At 35.7% G+C, this 16,545-nt stretch overlaps 1 protein-coding gene across 1 annotated transcript in view; it reads right to left on the reverse strand.

Moving 5' to 3' along the window:
- The window catches only part of SMCHD1 (structural maintenance of chromosomes flexible hinge domain containing 1), a 155,758-nt gene that overhangs the window by 136,410 nt on the left and 2,803 nt on the right, over positions 1-16,545 (reverse strand). The window contains exons 2-5 of the mRNA XM_045459462.1: positions 10,068-10,143; positions 9,049-9,210; positions 4,397-4,479; positions 3,632-3,762 (exon numbers count right to left, since the gene is read on the reverse strand). Of these exons, the coding sequence (XP_045315418.1) occupies positions 3,632-3,762; positions 4,397-4,479; positions 9,049-9,210; positions 10,068-10,143 (452 nt within the window). The remainder of the gene's footprint in view (positions 1-3,631; positions 3,763-4,396; positions 4,480-9,048; positions 9,211-10,067; positions 10,144-16,545) is intronic.

Here is a 16,545-nt window from a genome sequence, read left to right on the forward strand (position 1 = left end):
GCTTTAAGCATTAGGAAAAAGTTTACAGCTATCTGTAATTTATTTTGAATTAAATTTTAAAACCTGAAATGAAGATCAGTAGGATAGACTAGTGGGAAAGCAACAATCAATGGTAGAAAATAGGTATGAGACGGGCACTGAGGAGGACATTTGTTGGGATAAGCACTGGGTGTTGTATGGAAGCCAATTTGACAATAAATTATATTTAAAAAAAAAAAGAATGTAGGTATGAATATCTGGGTTATCACTGTAGAATTTCAACTTTTCTGTATGACAATGTTCATAAACTGCTGAGGAAAAAAATAGTGCTGAAGAAACACTCAGATCCAGGTTTTGAACCTTTCTACAACTAGTCTGAACTCCACAAAAAACTAGTATTGTTAAAGACGTATATGTGACAAATTATTGTAAAGGAGAACATAGAGACATAACAAAGGGGAAAAACTTGAATATGAACATTATATATTTTGAATCAATGATAAATTTCTTGGTGTGATAATGGTATTATCATTATGAGAGTATCCCTGTGAAAGAGATACTTGCTGCAGTATTTAGTAGTGAAATTTCATAAAGAATCTAATTTTTAAAACGATTTACGAATGGAATGTGAGTATGCATATAGACAGAAGATAAAATGTGACAAAGTGTTATTTAGCAAATAAATCTAGGTGAAAGATACGTGCATGCTAATACTGCTCTTTCAACCTGTTAGCTTTAACTTTTTCAAAATAAAAAGGGTGGGTGGAAGAGGAGTACCAAGGTTGAGCAGGAGTTATAAAGAATTTTGGCAAGTAACAACTCTCACCTCATCTCCCTCTATTCTCCCCTCCATATACTGTGGTCTAACCACACTTGTCTCCTTGCTCTGTCCCAATCAAAACAAGCTGATAATACTTTCAAGGTCTTTGTCTTTGCTGGTATTCTTTCTACTTGGAATATTCTTCCCCCAGATCTTCACTTGGCTATTTTCTTTTAATCATTCAAGCCTCAACCAATGTAATCTCAAAGAGGCCCTCTTATCTAATGATTTTAACATAAGAGATGCCCATCAGGCTCTAACACATCACCTGATTTTTTTTTTTTTTTAAACGTTTATTTTTGAGACAGAGAGAGACAGAGCATGAATGGGGGAGGGTCAGAGAGAGGGAGACACAGAATCTGAAACAGGCTCCAGGCTCTGAGCTGTCAGCACAGAGCCCGACGCAGGGCTTGAACTCACGGACCATGAAATCATGACCTGGGCCGAAGTCAGCCGCTTAACCGACTGAGCCACCCAGGCGCCCCTGATTTTTTTTTAATGTTTATTCATTTATTTTGACAGAGAGCAAGAGTGAACGAGGGAGAAACAGAGAGAGAATGAGAGACAGAATCCCAAGCAGGTTCTATGCTCAGCCTGGAGCCCAATGAGGCATTCTATCCCACGAACCGTGAGATCATGACCTGAGCTAAAGTCAAGAGTTGGATGCTTAACGGACTGAGCCACCCAGGTGCCTCTCTCCCCACCAATATTTTCTTAACAGCAATAATCCATGACTGGAATGCTTATAAATTTTTTGTGTGTTTTACTTCTGTTTTTCTCTCTACAACATAACCTACAGGCCAAGAGAGTCAGTTGTTTTATATTTTAGGCTGTCCTTCCTTGCCTTCCATAGCCTGTGTCCTATGACATCCACTCTTGTAGCCAGTAAAAACTAAACTGGAAATAGTAAAGCAACTGATAATCTTCTTCTACAAGAGCAGAAGCTAGGGGAATAAGCTTTGTTAACATCTGATGTTAACAAAAATCAGAGTGGGTGGGTCAAGGGACCGATATTAGACTCAAAGACTATGAGTATATAGTAGCTACAACAACTGATTGTTTAGTGATACCTAAAATGCTAGGACCAAAACCAGCAACAGTTAGCTTTCTACCAAAAAATAAAATGTCTTGGGGTGCCTGGGTGGTTCAGTTGGTTGAGCGTGTCCGGCTCCTGATTTCAGCTCAGGTCACGATCTCATGACTTGTGAGATCGAGTCCCATGTCAGGCTCCACACTGAGCATGAAGGCTGCCTGGGATTCTCTCTCTCCCTCTCCACTACTCGCACTCTCTCAAAATAAATAAATGACTGTTAAAAATTTTAAATTTCCCTAACGTTTGACTTAAGTTTAAAAGTTTACATTGTGCTAAGACCTAGAGAAAAATGAGAGTCCATCCATGTTCCATGAATCCAGGTAAAATTTAATCTAACACTATAGTTTCTACTCTTCCATTTGATTTAAATGACATTTTTCTACCTTTTTTGCCCAATCTACTATTTGTCCTCCTTTCCCTTATACCTAATATTTCTACTGCATGCTAAATTCTATCCTTACATTATAAAAGACCATGGTCTTTGCCTTCTCTGTGGATACTTTATAAATCCTTGAAATGACATGTACTCATGAATATAATGAAAAAGAATGGTTGTAGAAAAGTCTGAGGGTAACAGTGAGAAAGTAGTAACTAAAATGATAGCTTATAGAGCTTGTATTTACTCATTGCTTACCATAAACCAAGCTCTATTCTAAGGATTTTACAGTGTACTAACTCACTTGGTTTTCACAAAACCTCATAAGATATTATCCACATTTTACACATATGTAAACTGAAACCCAAAGAAGTAAAATACCTTGACCAATGTCATGCAACTATTAAGGCTAGATTCAAACCAAGCCAAATGATTTCTGACACTTTTTTCACTATATGGCCTCTAACCATGACACTGTGTGTACAAATTTGATAAAAATTCTGTGGGTGCTGAAATTTCAGAAACAAGAAGGCAAATATGCAAACTATATTAATTTTTAACAATGTTAAGATTAATCCCTAAATTTGACTGATTCTCCTTGACATGACAAAAAGAAAAAAATAGGACACAAAAAAACATTACTTAAAAATAATAACGACAACAACAACAACAGATTGTTCCCAAGTGTGCTACCTGAAGTACACAACATAGCTGAAAATACCAAAAGACTTGTGGGTCACAGTTCTTACTAGAATTCAGCTAATATCCCAAAGACCTAAATCTTTATAACCCTGACAACTTCTAGTATATTTTGTTTCCCCTATAACATTCTCATTCAGGATATTTTCTATAAGCATATTCTGATACAAAACTCTTGACTAGACACTATTCACTAACAGCTGTGAATGTTTTATTAAGCAGAGACCTGTCAAGTAGAGCAATGGTGAACTCAACAGAACTAAATGTGGTTCATTAGACACTCTGTAAGTCACATCGGGTGATTTCTAAAGCCTAGTTTAAAACCATCCTACTGCTCTACAGACCACAAAGCTCTCATCAAACTTTAGTAAGGAAAGGGTGAAAGGTCCAAAGTACTTAATATATCATAATAGCTTCTACGTATCTTAGGAAATGCAAAAATATTTCTTCAGTGGAAGGGCAAAATATTATGTAATTTTGACTATTTCTAAGTACTGATAATAAAAACTCAATAATATAAAAATCTAAGTATATATGCTGACAATATATATGCTGATAATGTCAAAACCTCCAATGTACCACATTTAACTAAAGACATATTAGAGTTCCCATCCTTATTAAAATTCCCAGCTCCCCATCAAAAAAGTGAGTAAAGTTTTCTAACCTTTCAAAGTCACCTTGCCTTGTAAATTTTGACAACCTATACACGGCCCAGTTGTTAAGCTGTTTAGAGGTCATTCCTCTTCCATTATCTATTACTGCAACGGCAGGTTTTCCTTGTGTTTCATCAAAAAGCTATGAAATAAGTTCACAAAGACAGGAAAAGTCAAATCAATATTAAAAATATAAAAAGTCAAACATTAAAGAAGTAATTCAATGGGCTCACTCACACATTGCTGGTGGAAGTGTAAATGTATTACAACTTTCTAAAAGGTACTTCAGCTACATAAATCAAAGGCCTTAGAATTCATGTCCTTTAATCCAGAAATTCCATACCTCAGAACTTAGCTTAAGGAACTAGATACATGTACAAAGACCTATCAATCATGCCAGCATTCCTCACAATGGCAAAAATACAGAAAAAAATCTAAATGTTCAACAATAGTAGATTATATAATTTATCATATAACCAATAAATGAAACTATAACAACATTATACTGCAGAATATTCATATGACAAATGTCTACAACGTACTGTCAAGGGAAAGTAGAAGATCACAAAAAACAAAATGTAAGCTATGATCACACACATATATATATACATATATGCATAGAAAAAAGGGCACATAAAAAATTTTAACAATGAAGAGACATCAAATAATTATTTCTACTTTTAGTTTTTGACCTTATTTTCTAATTTTTCTACAATGAACTTATGGTACTTCTATAAAAGATAAAGTAAAATTTCTTTATAGTATTATTTTCTTACCAATTTGATCTGTATTCTTCTAATACCAGTGTTTCGAGAAGTAGCAGACAATGAATTGTCAATTAATTCGGCAAGAGCAAATGCTGGAAGAGAATGAGAAGACATCACTGCTTAACTTTTCCCTCCCAAATACTTCATTTAAAAGTACAAAGTAAAAGAAACTCTGAAGTACCTTAAGCCATCACTTTTATTTTCCAAAGAGCTAGAATTAAAGTATTATCCTGATCCTAATGATATAATACATAATAAAGGCATCATCACCAATCACCACCGCATAAAAAAGCAGTCATCACCCAGTACTTGTAAGGCACTAAACGGCATGAGTCAGCCAGCCATGATTCCTGGCTTCAAGGAGTTTATAATCTAAAGACAGACATACAGACATAGAAGACAAACAGAAGACCATAACCATAAAATCAAATACTAGTTCGTGGTATGTAATACATCATGCACAAGTCAAAAGTAAACACATTTAGAGATGAAGGGGCAAATCTAAAGCAACTATGTAAGTGTCTATTAAGAACTAATTTAGATATGGAAATCTTGTAACTAACAGCAACTTGTCAAATGGCAGAACATGTCTGTTTAACAGAGAACTGCTAATTATTTCCTACAACAACCAAGCTGATATTCAACTTCTTAATGGCTCACTATTATCACCTAATATTCTCTTTTCTTCAAGGTCACTACTAAAACTATTTTCCACTTTTATTTCCTTAATTAAAAAGGGCAACATACCAAATTTATGTCTCTTACTTTCCCTGAAGCATAACCCAACACTATAAATTAATCCACAGAGTAGCACCCCAGCAAGCATTCCAAAGTCTAAACACTTACAGAATGGCTATGTTTATAAACTACAAAGAAGTTACCACAAATCAGATTACATATAAGGATCTGGCCAATGGTAATGTCTAGAAAATGGAGGAGGAACATTGTAAGAAATGGGAGGAAAAGAAAAAATTAAGAGAAATTTGGAGGGAAGAATTTGGTATCTGCAGAAATGTGAATGAACAAAGGAAAAAAATTCAAGATGGTTTTGAGTCTTTGCTCTAGAAGACTTGATAAATGGTCATATTTACCAGTAAGGAAAAATTTAGAGGGGAAGGAAAACAGTCATTCCGTTTTAGCTGCAATGCCCCACCACTACTACATCAAACTCAAGGAGTAGAGGTGGCCCATAGGGAGCTAGAACAGATACTTGAGAGAATAAAAACAGCCAGAGGTAAGGATTTTTGCTTCACTGACAGAACAGTTAAGGCTTGGATCACTTAAGAGAAAAGTATAAACAAAGAGCAGCATGACTTTAAGAAATATCCACTATATGGTCAAGGATAGTAAGAAGCACCACCAAAGGCCAATGAAACAAAAGGAGGGAAAGACCTAGGAATGTAAAGTCACAGTAATCAAAGCAAGAACTTAAACAGGGAGACTTTCTTTTTCATATGACAGCAGGAATGATGACTAGCACAACTAATCTGGAAGGCAATTAAATTTATATCAAATCTTGAAAATGAACTACCTATTCACTCTATAATTATATATTTAGAAATCTATCTCCAGAGAAAGAATTACAAGTTCATTCAATATACAAGTATTTAAACACTTACTATTTTCAGCCATTATTCTAGGGATAGAACAAAACAGACAAGAGTCCTAATCTTGTGGAGTTAACATTCTAATTAAAAGATGGAAGAATCAGGGCGCCTGAGTGGCTCAGTTGGTTAAGCATCTGACTTCAGCTCAGGTCATGATCTCACTCCTGGTGAATTCAAGCCCCACATTAGGCTCTGTGCTGACACCTCAGAGCCTGAAGCCTGTTTTGGATTCTGTCTTCCTGTCTCTCTGCCCCTCCCCTGCTCACCCTCTCTGTCTCAAAAATAAACAAACATTAAAATTTTTTTTAAAAAGATGGAAAATGATGAGAGAGATGGAAAATGTAATATAATCATAATCATGTTAGAAAGTTGTATACGTGGAGAAAAGAAAGAGCAAAGAGACTAACAGTAAAGGCACAAAGGAAATACAGCTGCAATCTTAAGCAGGTTAATTTTTGTTAAGAAGGTAATAAACAAAACTTCAAAGAGGTGAGGCAATGAGACAGGGCCTATCTGGACAAAGAGTATTACAGGCAGAAGGTCCTAAGCTAAGTATAGAGCTGGAACTGGGGTAAAATGAACAAGCAAAAAGAAGAGTTGAGACAAAGGCAGAGAACTCACAAAGCAGAGCTACAAAGGCCATATAGATGATTAAAAAGACTTCGGCTTTTATTCTCAGTGAAATGGGGAACCATCAGTGTTTTCAGCAGAAGAGTAACACAATCTGACTTCTCAAACCTTACGTGGACAGGCATGAAAAGATAGAAATGAATTAAGAGTTCACTATATAATCTAGGTGATGATTCCTCGAGATCAGGTTTAAAGAAACAGAAACTGTCATTTCTAGATACACACTGAGGATAGCGCCAACAGAACTTTCTGACAGACTGAATGAAAGATCAATTTGATTTCTGGCCTAAGTAACTAAAAAAACAGCGATAATCAATTTGGATGGGAAAATTATGTGTAGTTAGGATTCATTGATCAGATCAGGGCTCCCATCTTAGGTTTTCTAGTGGAGATAACATATGGGGAGCTGCACAGACAAAACTGGGATTCAGGAGAGAAGTCTGACATTATTATCAATATTTAACTAAAAACTACCATTTCTATCACCTCCATTTAGGAGTCACTGCCATAAAGATGGTATTTAGAACAATGACATTGGATAGGATGACTAAATAAGATAAGGAACCAAGGAACTAAGCCCTGAGGCACTTCAAGATTAAGAAGGTTGAGGAGGGAGGTCAATTATATCTCAATTAAAGAAAAAAAGAAAAAGAAGAAAAAAAGAAGATGGAGAGAGAAGACTACAGAGAAGACAGTTGAGGTAGAAACAAAATAGAGTATGGTTTCTCAAAAGTTAAGTGAAGATTATTTTATCAAGGAGGAAGAAGTGATAAACTGTCAATGCCTTGAGTAAAATGGGAACTGAAAACTGATCATTGGATTTAGTCACTGGAGACTTTCAAAGTGTAAGTACAGGGGCAACTGGGTAGCTCAGTCAGTTGAGCATATAACTCCTGATTTCAGCTCAGGCCATGGCCCCAGCGTTGTGGGATCAAACTCCCTGTTGGGCTCCTCACTGAGCATGGAGCCTGTTTAAGATACTCTCTACCACTCTCCCCTGGCTTGCACTCTCTTTAAAAAAAAAAAAAATACAAGAGAGTGAAAAGGAGAGAATGGGAAGAGGAGCGACACTACTGACAGTAAATACAGTCAACTCTTTTAAGGAGTTTTGCTGTAAACTGGAACAAAAACTGGGCAGTAGCTGGTGTAAGTAAGTATGATGTTTTTAAGATGGGAGAAATAAGACGGTAGCTTTCTTGTATATAATGAACATCAGAGGTAATAAATGTAACGGTTAGCAGTTCAAGTTCGGTAGTTCTTCCTCTGCTAGGGTTCAAATCCTGGCTCCAACACTTACTAGTAGGGTGGCCTTTGTCAAACTACCTAAAATCTCTTAGCCTCAGTTTCTTCTGCAAAGTAGGGTCATTACCTAACATTAGCTACTACATGGGATTAAGGATTAAATGAGATAATGTTCATAAAGCATTTGGCACAGAGCCTGCCACTGCAGCTGACAGTAGTAATACCAGTACTTCAGGTGAGGATGTGTACAAAGATTTAGACAAAAGAATATTCAGTCATGTGTAACATAAAAAAGACTAAAAACAACCTAAATGTCTAACAGTAGAACACTGTTCAAAGAAATTTATGTAAATAATGTATAAACACTAAAAACAAATATACACTGACATATATATTAAACATATTTTTTATTTTAAACAAAAAAGTAGATTAAAGAAGTATGCACCATATAAAACCACTAAAAAAGTTATGAAAGGGTCTGAAATGATAAACACCAAAGTAAGTGGTAGTTATATCTGTGTGGTAGAGATATGATGTTCTCTATGTTCTTTTTACTTATCTATGTATTCTAATTTCCTACAAACTATAATGCATACAATGAGAAAAATATTTTTAATAAGTTTATAATGAATATCTAAGTAGTACTGAACACATTGGCAGGATCCAGACAGAAAAGACTCTCTAAATCAACTGATTTACATAAAGGTCATTAGCAAACAATCCAAAGGTAGGATAAAAAGTGGTGAGAAGTAATGGTAGAAAGAAACAAGAAATGGAGACCAGACCAAAAACCACTTACTTGTGCAGTTCAGGTATGCAAATTTGTAACATAAAAAAAAATTTTTCTCAATTAGGAGAGGTCTACAGGAAGCCAGGAAGAATAAATCAGAGTATACAAGAGATGGAAAGATATGTAGGTACAATATATCTTATACGTTAAAGTGGAAGAAATTGTAATACTAACTAGATTAGTTTTAAAAGAGAGGTACCTTTACTCTGAAGAAGACTTAGAAAAAGAAACATATTGTGATGAAGAGGTTGAAGCAAGGAAGTTCACAATGACCAGTCATATCTTCTAATAAAGTAGAAATAGAATTTTTAAAAAGTGAAGGAATGCAACATGTGGTCAAGGGATAAAGTATAGTAATAGTTTGTCAAAATTAGTACAGATGTAATACTTACGCAAAGGATTTTGTCCTTCACTTGCGTAATATTCATACATGCCACTTTTAACCAGTGTGTCATAGTGAGGTAGGAAGTCAATTCGTTCTTTTGTAGCTGTAAGTAGTAACTGATTGACTGACTGTAGCAGGTATAGAGTGACTCCATCTTTAACAGTGTCATCTGTAATTAAGAAGTAATAACTTAAGTGCTACACTAGTATCAGAAACACAATGAATTTATAATTCTGAATATGCAAATTATATCTATAAGATATCTTTAGAGATGGTACAGGCAACCCCTCACACAATGGATCTATCTATAAATTCAGTTGTGTTTTATTAAGGATAGTACAGTGGAATTGGCCCAAATATTTCCACTCATCTAAAACACTCAATTCTTAATAAGTTAAACTATCACAGAAAATCAGACAAAGAACTAAATTCAAAAGGAATCAAGCACGAAAACTGGCAGGTCCTGGAATCTAATTGGATAAAAAAAAAAAAAAGATAGTGGGGGACACCTGGGTGGCTCAGTCAGTTAAGCGTCTGACTTCAGCTCAGGTCATGATCTCACGGTTCGTGAGTTCGAGCCTCGCATCTGGCTCTGTGCTGACAGTACAGAGCCTGGAGCCTGCTTTGGATTCTCTGTCTCCTTCTCTTTGCCCCTTCCCCACTCACACTCTGTCTCTCTCTCAAAAATAAACAAACATTAAAAAAATAAAAAAAAATAAAAAGATAGTGGAAGAATCTAAGTTGGTGAGAATTAACTTCTTGAGGGCCCATGTAAAAGAAATGTGGCCAAGTATCACACAACATCTCATCTTCTGCAGCCGTAAATGACAACTATTTTTCTATCATCTTGTTTGAAAAATATGACCTCTACACAAACTGTGCACATATAATGTTTCCCCCTCCACTCCACGAAAGTAACCAAAATTATCAATAATTTTAGATGTTTATCTGTGTAATAAAATAGTTACTGCCCTATAATATACTAGAATATACTAAATATAAAAGCATCAATTAAACACTGCTTACCAAAATTATCACAGGTAATTTCTTTCCTACTTGTTGTTGTAATAACAAATTTCTCTTCAGGTGAAATGCCAAGTGTCTATCCAAAATAATAGGAATAAAATCAATTATTACACAAAGGAAAGAAATACATCATTCAAGTTCATAAGAATATGAAAATATTGATAGTATATCATAACCCTGTAACAATTACTGTATTCACCTAAGAAATCTAAGTCTTGATATTTAAAAATTTTTCCTTTGCATAATTAAGGACAGCTCTACCTATTAATTACCTATTTGCTTAACAAGGTTGTTTTTTCTTCTACTGGCATATAAAGCCACCTAGGAACATGATGATTAGACGAAATATTTCAAAAGAGTTTTAATATGAGCAGGGCCTCCTAGGCAAAAGGCATGCTATTTCATGTCAACATATAAGTAAACTCATTTGAAGCAAAGCATTAACACTTATGCTCATATAAATACTTAAACACACAAAAAGTACTAGAAAAAAGGAGAAGTTAATATTTATAACACAGAGGTAAGAATAGCCATGCTATGCAGGATTTTCTGTATTAAAGAATCTCTTTAATCTATTATAACCCCTTCCAAAAGAGTAACTTTAAAAAATTAAGGCAAATTATAAATTCTGAGAGGGAATTCCAACAGGAGGCAAAGAGCATCCTTAGGAAACCAAAAGCCTTCCTGAAACAAGATGAAGATCAACAAAGAGAAAAGAACAAAAAATCATGATCAAAAGGAAAAAATACAAATGAATGACCAATGAACATACAAAAAATAGACATTTTACAACTGTCTGATCAAAAAATGACAATAATGATCAAAAAATGACAATAAGAAAAATGAGTTAACATTTCCATTAAAATTTTACATATCTTTACAATTAAAAGACATATGCTCTTTCTAAAATTAAACAATACAACAATGTATAGTTAAGTGAAAAGACTGACTTCTGCTTTGAGTAATGATGGACTAATCTTAGACCAACTTTGCCACCGGGGTGGGACGGACAACTGGACTGATGATACTCACTCAAATCTTCAATAGCGATACTAAACCCTTATTGGTTCCCACTGAAACTTGTTAAAGCACCAACTCCTTATTCTAAACACTGACTAAAGGGAAAAAATAAAGGGGTGCCTGGGTAGCACAGTTGGTTGAGTGCTCTAGATCTCAGCTCAGGTCATGATCTCATAGCTCCTGAGTTCCAGCCCCTTGTAGGGCTCTGTGTTGATGGCATGGAGCCTGCTTTGGATTCTGTTTCTTCTCTCTGCCCTTCCCCGCTTGTGTGCTCTCATGCACTCTCTCTCAAAATAAATAAACTTAAAATGAAATTAAGGGAAAAAACACAGCATTTATCCTGCCTTTTCGGCACCAACTGTATTTAGGGGTAACCAAAGAGCTCTAATTGATGAGGCAAAGTTGTTACTTAGAGAATTCCAGCTAATAAATACAGGAGGAATGGCAATCAAAATCTCACCATTAATGGATGAACTATCAGATCAAATTTTGTTATGGAGGGATCCAGGTGAAACCACCTGAATCCCACCTGAATGCTAATATGATCTTAGCACTGCTAAGAGTGGGAGAAATATTCGTTTATTACATGCCTCTTGATACAATGTAACAAAGTACCAGCACCACCTACCTATGAGGTATTCTTTGCCTCCATACCTCAAAGAAGTTGAACCTAAATTTTGCTTATAAACCTTTAAAAATAACTTGTTTACAGGACATATGGAGATAGAACAAGTTAAATTACACCATGAAGGAGCACAAATCCATAATGTGCACTATTCAAGAAAAACCTGCTTGATTTCTTCAACAGGCAAAGGTCAAGAAAAACTGAGAGATTGGGGAAAGACAGTTGTGCTGAAATGCTCTAAATTCATAATATAAAAAAAACAAATTCAACATGAGGACCCTGATGGAATCTTGATTTTAAAAAACCAATTATAAAAAGACATTTTGAAATAATCAGAGATACCTGTATATGAACAAAGCTATCAGACAATATTTTAAGATGTTAATTTTGGTGGTGTGATCACAGAAATCCATGTGAAAAGCTAGGAGTAAAGTGAACCAAGAACTGGAATATGCCACAAAAGACAAAAATGATACTTGTGTGGTAAAATACTTGGTAACTGTTGAATCTGGATGATGAGTTAATGTGGGCTCATTATACTATTATCTCTTTATGTTTGAAGCTTTTCGTAAGAGAAATGTGTAACATAAAACATACTATAACAGACCAGTGGAAGAGAACAGTGGATCGTGATACAGACCCACACATATATACATGGAAATAGGAGGTGACATTATAAATTGGTGCGGAAAGAATAATTTCAATGAATGATACTGAAACTAGATAACTGCACAAAAATAGGTAAAATAAGATCCCCATCTTAACATACACAAAAAGAAATTTCAAGAGAATTAAAGATGCTGTATGTTAACCCAAATTTTAGAGGAGAACACAGAGGAATAATTTTGAGAAGACAGAGAAAAGGATTTCTGAAAATATACAAAAAGTGCAAGCCATAAAGGAAAAAATTAGAAAATATGAAGATACACTCATCCTCACTAGTAGAGAAATTAAAACAACTTATTCCCATGAGGTCGGCAAAAATTTTAAGTCCTGATAATATAAAGTACAGGCCTCCACACAGGGAAACTGGGCCTATACACTATTAATAAAATGATAATTAGGGTCACCTGAATGGCTCAATCGGTTGGGCACCCGATGGCTGAGGTCATGATCTCAGGGTTTGTGGATTCAAGCCCCACACTGGGCTCACTGCTGTCAACACAGAGCCCACTTTGGATCCTCTGTCCCCTTCTCTTTCTGCCCCTCCCCCACTCATGCTCTCTCAAAAATAAATATTTATTAAAAAAAAAAAAAAGACTGATAATCAATACAACTATATTGAAAAGCAATCTGGGGGTGCCTGGCTGGCCCTGTCGGAAGAGCATGTGACTGATGCTCTTGGGGTCATGAGTTCAAGTCCTATGTTAGATACAGAGGTTACTTAAATAAACTGTAAAAAAAAAAAAAAAAAAAAGCAATCTGGTACACTTTACTAAATTTAAAGATAATCATATCCTATGGAATTCCACCCTACAGAAATGAAGCTATTGACATAAACTGATGGGGAATAAAACTGTACTTGTTTAACAAATAAAAACTGGCTTTACAGACCTTTATTAGTTTTGTGTAATGAGTCTTTACTTTTTAGTTCAGTACTACTTTATTTCTACAGTGCCCAATTGCTAGATCATGTGCTTACGTACCCTGCAGAATAAAGTCTGTTCAGTTACTGAAAAACTATGTGCCAAGTTGAATTTTTAAGATTTACATGCATCTGAATTATATCTAATAATTCCATACACTCTCTCCATTAATCTGTTATTATTCAACTAAGATACTAAGCTTTCTTTTGTCTTCCTTACCTATAATTCTGTATATGAGAATTATTTCTTGAAATCATAATTTTTCTCAATATTTTTAAATCTTTGATATTTGGCAAATATAAATTACATTTTTACATAATTCATTATGCTTTTATTCAAGATGGCATATTCTTCTCTCCCCATATTTTTAGTCTAAATCCTATCTTATCAAGACATAAACTAAAGTCTTTCATGTTTTGTATTAACCTGGCCTTGAATACAGATACACTTACTCTGCCTTTCCCTATGCGAAAGCAGAATAACATTCTATTTGGGCAAGAGACTTGATTAGGTTTTTTTTTTAATGTTTATTTATTTGAGACAGAGAGAGAGAGAGAGAGAGAGAGAGAGAGAGAATGAGTGGGGGAGGGGCAGAGAGAGAGGGAGACACAGAATCAGAAGCAGGCTCCAGGCTCTGAGCTGTCAGCACAGAGTCTGACACGGGGCTCAAACTCACAAACCTTGAAGTCATGACCTGAGCCGAAGTGGGTCGTTCAACCGACTGAACCATCCAGGCGCCCCTAGGTTTTTTCATTTTTAAAAGAATACTTTGATCCCATCGTTTTCTGGGTTAATTGGTAAAGCAGACAGATCTGCCTTTAATGGGTAATAAAAATTACCTGCCTTCCATCTCTTTAGGTCACCTTCAAGCTACCTGTTGTCCAACCTTCCTCAAAAGCCAATTTTAAATATTTCTTAACGGCTAACTAAATTGAGTCCATAAAGTCTTCAAATACTTTAAATTTCATCCATAGATTAAGTCAGAAACTACATACTTCGACGCACTGTTCTGAAACTCTGCAAACTAGCCTTTAATTTGTCCTTTGACATTATACCTAATGTGCAGGTTTTGTCCCTGAATCACCCACAGACCAGTAACACCCATACTGCACATGAGTGAGAAATTTCTAAGAAAAAAAAAAAAGAAGAAAAAAATTTGAGGAGTGCCTGGGTGGCTCAGGTGGTCAAGTATCCAACTTTGGCTCAGGTCATGATCTCACAGTTCGAGAGATCAAGCCCCACATCGGGCTCCATACTGACAGAGTGGAGGCTGCTTGGGATTCTCTCTCTCCCTCTCCCTGCTGCTCCCTGACCCATGCTTTCTCTCTCTCAAAAATAAATAACTTAAAAAAAAAAAAAAACTTAAAAAAATCCGAGTGGTTACTGGTTAAAGCAGCTTGCATTACCCTAAATAACACATACCCTACCTTGCATTAAAGGAAATAAGCAGCAGCCTTTCCTCTCTTTAAGGACGTTGTCCGTATTATGAGGATTCCAAAGGAATTAGGGAAAATTATTTCTCAAATCAAAGCTTTGCTTCACTAGCAAATGGAATGTTTTTATTTTATAGACACTGTAGTTTTTCTATCAATTATCTTTCCTTGTTTTGACCTCTAAGAAACTCAAAGCTGATTTCAAGGCTAAGCAATGGTGGAAGATATTATCAAAGTTTATTAACTCTCTTCAGGTTACTATTTTATTCCTTCCTATACCCACTTTTGCTTCTTCTTTTAATCTTCTGGAAAAATAATTTTTTTTAAGATTTTAAGTAATTTCTACACCCAACTTGGGGCTCGAACCCACAACCTCAAGAGCGAGAGTCACATGCTCCACCAAATGAGCCAACCAAGCACCCCTCATCTTCAGAATTTTTCTAAAAAAATTTTTTACATTTATTTTTGAGACACAGAGAGAGACAAAACATAAGTGGGGGAGGGGCAGAGAGAGAAGGAGACACAGAATCCAAAGCAGGCTCCAGGCTCTGAGCTGTCAGCACAGACCCCAACGTGGGGCTTGAACTCATGAACCGCGAGATCATGACCTGAGCAGAAGTCAGACACTCAACCAACTGAGCCACCCAGGAGCCCCCCAGAATTTTTAATATGTGTACCCTATGTACCAAATTTTTTTAAAAGGAAGAGAGTGATTCATTTAACAGCTATAAACTAACTAGTGGTAAAGCTCCTGCCCTCAACAAGCATACAGATTTTTTTAAGTATCATGGTAGAGTAAGGTGCCATGGTAGAGTAACAACGTATAGTGGAACCACACAAAGAAAAAAGTAAACATTTCCTCAAAATTGGAGATGGAGGGGAAGGTTTGCATACTTGGGACTTAATGTCTGGATATATTCTGAAGCGCTAGCCAAATGAATCATCTTCAATGATTCTGCAAGGCCACAAGGGCTCAGGTGAAGTCAATAGCTGTGTATCACAAGTGTAAGGGATTCTTCCAAATCTATTCCTTCCTTTTTTTTTTTTTCAACTTTCTTCTTTCCTCTTGACTGCTCCCTTTTTCCACAAAGTGAACTTTTCCCAAATAACAGTTTAGAATACATAATACTTTCTAGCACTACAAACACTTATTAGTTCAAGTTTTAATGAAAAACTTTTACTTAGTGCATTATTTTGCCTCCTCCCCAACAAGGAAAATAAACGCTGTAGTAAATAACGTCGGCACTGTGGAGGTTTTTTTAAATAAAAATACAAGCTTCAGAATCAAAGAGACCTAGATTTAACCCTAGTTTCACTGCTTATTAACTGTGTAATCTTGGACTTAATTCAGTAATTTAATGCAGTTCTTCATGTAGGTAATGGAGGCAAGGTTATGGGATTAGGTTACATAATCTAATGATGCTTTAAAAAATAAATTCTGCGGGGCACCTGGGTAGCTTAGTCGAGTAAGCGTCTGACTTCGGCTCAGGTCATGATCTCGCAGTCCCCAAGTTTGAGCCCCGCACTGGGTTGTGTGCTGACAGCTCAGAGCCTGGAGACCGGTTCAGATTCTGTCTCTTCCTCCCTCTCTGCCCCTCCCCCCCCAAAATAAACAAACATTAAAAATTTAAAAAAATAAATTCTGCAAAAAAAGTTAGCCTTCCATTCTTTTTCCTTAACTAGTTCTTCCCTCCCCCTCTGATCAAATTTCACCTTTGTCTCTTCCAGCAGAAAAAAGTGGGAAGGAGGAGGAAAGAATTAGTCAAAAGAAAGATTTTGTTTGGTTTTCAAATTAAGATACTGAAGGAATGGAA

Source organism: Leopardus geoffroyi, chromosome D3 (assembly GCF_018350155.1).
Source record: "Leopardus geoffroyi isolate Oge1 chromosome D3, O.geoffroyi_Oge1_pat1.0, whole genome shotgun sequence".
In the NCBI taxonomy this organism is placed as follows: Eukaryota; Metazoa; Chordata; class Mammalia; order Carnivora; family Felidae; genus Leopardus; species Leopardus geoffroyi.